General features: G+C 39.4%; 1 protein-coding gene across 1 annotated transcript; it reads left to right on the top strand.

Moving 5' to 3' along the window:
* LOC145057336 (glutamate receptor 2.7-like) lies at positions 1-3,714 on the top strand. The gene is made up of 5 exons (XM_079005151.1): positions 1-308; positions 424-1,766; positions 1,903-2,215; positions 2,292-2,698; positions 2,792-3,714. The coding sequence occupies exons 1-5, from the start codon at positions 47-49 to the stop codon at positions 3,260-3,262; spliced, it is 2,796 nt and encodes a 931-aa protein (XP_078861277.1). The 5' UTR covers positions 1-46; the 3' UTR covers positions 3,263-3,714.
* The last annotated feature ends 2,088 nt before the right edge of the window (positions 3,715-5,802 follow it).

Raw genomic sequence — 5,802 nt, 5'->3', positions numbered from 1 at the left:
AAATTCAACTCTACCTTTCCCAGAAAAGATTTGCAGAAAAAGAAAGATGAAAATTTCTGTAGGTAACCCTGGTATTGTAGTGTTAGCTCTGATGATGATGATGATGATTTCGAATGGTGAAACACAGGGGACACGAGAAATAGGGGTAGGGGTGATTCTTGATATGGATTCCCATGTCGGGAAGAGCATCCGAATCAGTATTTTGATGGCCATTAAAGATTTTTACAGAGACACGAACCACTCCACCACCATCATTGCCCCTCACTTTCGGGATTCCAAACACGATAACGTGGAAGCCTCCTCAGCTGGTTTGTAATTGTAACCCCTCTTCATCTAATTAATATTACAACCGGGATTATTTTAGCATTTGCTCTTACCAAACAATATACATGGTAAACTGTTTTCTTTCTGTTTTGTGTGCAGTCATAGACCTTCTGAAAAACACTCAAGTTATGGCAATTATTGGACCCCAAAAATCGTCGCAGGCAGCTTTTGTAATTGATATTGCCCAAAGATCGAAGGTTCCCATGATATCTCCGGCAACAAACCCTGATCTTTCCCCAATCCGAAACCCCTACTTCATCCGCATAGCACAAGCTTCGTCAACTCAAGCCCAACCCATTGCAGCTCTAGTCAAATCCTTTGGCTGGAGGGAAGTCGTGTTTGTTTACGAAGATACTGATTTTGGACGAGGGCCTATTCCCTATTTATTGGATGCCATGGTAAACATTAGCACTCAGGTTAAGTACCGAAGCCTTTTGTCTCCATCCTTCTCAGATGATAAGATTCTGCAAGAGCTTTACAAATTAAAGACCATGCAGACTAGGGTTTTTGTGGTACACATGTTACCGGATCTCGCTTCACGTTTCTTCAAGAAAGCAGACGAAGCTGGAATGATGGCTCAAGGATATGCATGGATCATCACTGATGTGCTCACTGATCTCTTGAATCAATTGGATCCAGAGGCTATTGATTCTATGCAAGGTGTACTAGGTGTAAAGCCTTATATACCACCTTCCAATCAGCTAACCAAGTTCGAGAAGAGATGGAAGAGGAGGTTCCATAAAGAATACCCTGATGACATTGATAGAATTGAGCTTGATATGTTTGGAATATGGTCTTATGACTATGTTGTTGGACTTGCTATTGCATTAAAGAGTATCGATCAAATCAAATTAAGTACCACTTTCAAGAGACCAAGGAAGAGCTCGACAGACTTGGCTGCCATTGGAACCTCAGAAATGGGTCCCACGTTCCTTCCATTGATCCGAGATATACGGCTTAAAGGGATGATAAGTGGGGATTTCCAGGTGGTTAATGGACAATTACAAACATCGGCATACCAAATAGTGAATGTGATTGGGAAGGGAGAGAAACCAATTGGATTTTGGAGTTCAAGAAATGGAATATCAAATCGAATAATCAACAATGGAAGTTCAGATTACACGACTAACAAAGATAACTTAGGAGCCATCATATGGCCTGGAGATACTTCAGAATTCCCTAAAGGTTGGGAGATCGCAACTGGGGGAGACAAGATTTTAAGAGTGGGAATTCCAACAAAAGGTGGGTTTATTGAGTTTGTTCAAACCAGCATAGATCCTAAGACCAAAGAGGTTAACGCCAGTGGGTTTTGCGTAGACATCTTCAAAGCAGTCATAGATGCATTGCCATTTGATGTACGCTACAAGTTCATTCCTTATGAAAATCCAAATGGAGAGCCAATCGGAGATTACAATGATCTTGTTTATCAGATCTTTCTTGAGGTAATTAATTACTTAATTATCCAAGGCATGTATATATAGATATATATATATATAGTTGAGGTTGGTGTACGTAGTCTTATAATTAATTAATACTAGCTAGCTAACAATTTTTTCTTTATTATTCAAAACTTGATAGAAATTTGATATGGTGGTTGGAGATTTGACCATCTTGTGGAACAGATCAAACTATGTTGAGTTCACTTTGCCATACTCCGAGTCAGGAGTTTCAATGCTTGTTCCGAATAAGGTTGATGATAGTAAGAACATGTGGATCTTCATGAGACCTCTAGAAATGGAGTTGTGGATAACAATTGGAGGATTCTTCATCTACATTGGATTTGTTGTTTGGGTTCTAGAGCATCGTGTAAACAAAGAGTTTCGTGGCCCTCCTCATCAACAAGTTGGAATGATCTTCTGGTTTTCCTTCTCCACCCTTGTCTTTGCACATAGTGAGTCCCTTTTTAATCACAATCTCAATCGATTTTTGCAAAATAACAAATTAAAATGTGATTATATGTGTTGCAGAGGAGAAAATGATGAGCAACTTATCTAAATTCGTGGTGATAGTATGGATATTTGTGGTTCTAGTGCTAACCTCCAGCTACACAGCAAGCTTGGCGTCCATGTTAACTGTACAAAAGCTCCGACCAACTCTTACTAGTATATATGAGCTCAAAGCAAGAGGAGATTATGTCGGATACCAAGATGGTTCTTTCGTAGTTGATATGTTAAAGAAGATGGGTTTCCATGATGACAAGTTGAAGAAGTATACCAACATCCAAGAGTATGCGAATGCCCTTTTAAATGGGACTACAAAGAATGGAGTTTCTGCCATCGTTGATGAGGTTCCTTATCTCAAGATGTTGCAGGCTAAGAACTGTAACAAGTATGTCATGGTGGGCCCAACCTACAAGACTGCAGGCTTTGGCTTTGTAAGTAGTGACTTTTTTTTGTAATTTAGTTTTATTTACGCTATAGGGATATATATGATGTCAATTGGTTGAGTTGTACGATGTTATGAACAGGCATTTCCAAAAGGATCGCCGCTAGTAAATGAGTTCTCAAGAGCGATCTTGAAAGTGCGAGAGGAGCAAATGAGAGATATTTCGGACAACTGGATCAGAGATGAAGCGGATTGCCCTGGAAAAAATGTGGATGTTGAACCCTTTGAGAAGCTGACACTAGAAAGCTTTAAAGGTCTATTTATTGTTGCTGGTTTGTCCTCGACTTGTGCTCTCGTCATCTTCTTTTTTATGTTCTTATACGAAAACAAGGAGATACTTGTCTCAGATGATTCAACACGCCATAAGTGGACCACAATCATACAAAACTTTGATAAGAAGAAAGGTCTAATAACCTCTGAAACAAAAACAGTCGATGATAGCAATGAGTATATAGAAGATAATATGATTAACTATCCACCGATGAGTCCAGCAATAAGTGATTACCATCAAAGTGAAGGAGTCTTTTCACCTGCGAGTTCAACCTATCAATGAGCCGCTGTATCTAAGCTAATCACGATGGGATTTAGATTAGTGTATTACATTTTATAAATGTATTTAATTATTTATATTATAGCCCATGTATCTCCGGCCATCTTAAGTGTATATCTCGGCCCTTCTATTTTGATTTGTATACACCTTTTTTTTTAACGGTAAGATTTTCACCATGGCTAGTTAGAAGCTAGACTGAGAGAAAAACAAATTACAAAGCCCAATTGTTCCGGTTTATGCTGCCCAACCCCTTTTCCTCTACATCTAAACCAAAGGAAAGAACCAAATTTAACATCTACTACTAGGTGTTTAGTGCATTAGTCTTGCTGCTTATTAGATAATGATCTTGTATTGATTAGTATGTATTTGTTTATGTCTTTATCTCTCCATGCGTATGTTGTATTCTTAATTATAAATATACAAGATCACACACTATTAACGTGTGCTTGATTCAATCTGTTTTTATATGGTATCAGCCTAACAAACACCTCCCTTCTTCTTCTTTCTTCTTCATTATACCCTAAGCTCCTGTCGCTTCTTCTTATGCTTCTTATTCTCGTATCATCTTTTTTTTTCATCATGTCTACCTCAACTGATAATACCTTTCCCATGAACACCTTACTCCATATGATACCAATTAAACTAAACTCCACCAACTACTTGTTGTGGAAAAATCAAATGCTCCCCCTGTTTTCCTATCAGAAGCTCACTTCTCACATTGATGGCACCACAGTTGCCCCACCAGAAAACCTAGAGGTTGAAGGCAAAAAATCTCCAAATCCAGATTACACAGCCTGGCACGATTTGAATCAACGTGCTGTGATTCTTCTTAATTCTTCTCTCACCGAAGAGGCCGCTACTGAAGTTATTGGTTTGTCCACAGCTCATACAATCTGGTCTGCACTAGAAAAAGCTTACAGCAATTCATCTGTTGAACGGATTCATTCGTTACGTGACTCTCTACGCAGCATGACAAAAGGCACCTCCTCAGTCTCTGAATATAGTCGAAAATTCAAAACTTTTGTGACCAGCTTGCTACACTCGGTTAACCGGTTGATCCCATGGATAAAGTTCATTGGTTCCTCTGTGGTTTGGGGGCCTCCTTTGAAACTTTTTCAACTACAATTCGTACTACAAATTCAACACCTGTTTTTCGAGATCTTGTTGCTCAGGCTGAGGGGCACGAGTTGTTCCTGCAAACTCTTCATGGGACCATGACACCACTTGCTGCGTTTTTTTCTCATCAAACCCAAAACCGTGCGCACCCACTCGAGGTGGCAGACAACAGTTTTCTTCCCGTGGTCGTGGTGGAAGAGGTCGAGGGGGTCGGCGTCCCCCTCACTGCCAGCTTTACCGGAACAATGGACATTATGCCTCCTCTTGTCCTAGCTTGCACACATATGCCTCAAATGCATCCACCACGGACTCGACTTTAGCACAAGCCTTTCATTCTCAGTGCCACGTCACTCAAGGAAGCCCTGATTGGTATGTTGACTCAGGAGCTACTGCACATATGACATCCTCTCCTGCCAAGTTCCTTTTGGTAATGGAGAAAAGCTCCCTATTTCTCACATGGGTTCTCATAAAATCTCTAAAAACTTATTGCTACGAGATGTTTTGGTTATTCCCAAATTAACCAAAAATTTACTTTCCATTAGGAAACTTACTCTAGATCACCCCGTTGATGTGCTTTTCTCTCAATCATTTTTTAACATTCAGGACAGGGCAAGCAAACAAGTGATAGCACAAGGAAAGTGTGAAGATGGTTTATATGTTCTAAAAGATGGCCCAACGGCTTTGGTTGCACTTTCTGGAGTTTCTAGCAAAGCAGCATTTGAAATTTGACATAATAGATTAGGGCACACTTCGTTTGATGTTATTTCTTCTTTGAACAGATCGGGTCTTTTGAATGTTACTTCTATTTTACCAAAACCTATTTTATGTGAATCTTGCCAACTTTCAAAGGGGCAACGTTTACCTTTTGAAAACAATCTGAAATGTGCAACACATCCTTTAGATCTTGTTCATTGTGATTTATGGGGACCTGCTCCTGTTCTGTCTGATGGGTACCTTTATTATGTTATTTTTGTTGATGATTACTCACGCTTCACCTGGTTTTATCCCTTAAAAACTAAAAATGGGTTTTATGCTGTCTTAAACGCCTTTATTAAACTTGTTCAAACACAGTTTTCTAGGCACATCAAGGTGTTTCAAAGTGATGGTGGTACAAAAATTTTCAATAACACGGTTCACAAAATCTTTGAAGACAATGGAATATTTCATCAAATTTCTTGTCCATACACTCCTCAGCAAAATGGTCGTGCTGAACGAAAACATAGGCATCTTGTTGAAACCGGGTTAGCTATGTTGTTCAATTCTCACGTTCCTACATCTTATTGGGTTGATGCGTTTAGTTTTGCAATCTTTATTATTAATCGCCTACCCACTAAATTGTTGGACAATCAGTCTCCTTACGAGCTTCTCTATTCATGCATACCACAATATGGTAATTTCAAAACTTATGGTTGCCTTGTGTATCCTTA

The sequence above is a fragment of the Lactuca serriola genome, chromosome 6 (assembly GCF_051521515.1).
Source record: "Lactuca serriola cultivar US96UC23 chromosome 6, Lser_US96UC23_V15, whole genome shotgun sequence".
Classification (NCBI taxonomy): Eukaryota; Viridiplantae; Streptophyta; class Magnoliopsida; order Asterales; family Asteraceae; genus Lactuca; species Lactuca serriola.
The sequence above is the reverse complement of the archived record's forward strand: the minus strand, read 5'-3'. Positions and strand labels throughout refer to the sequence as shown.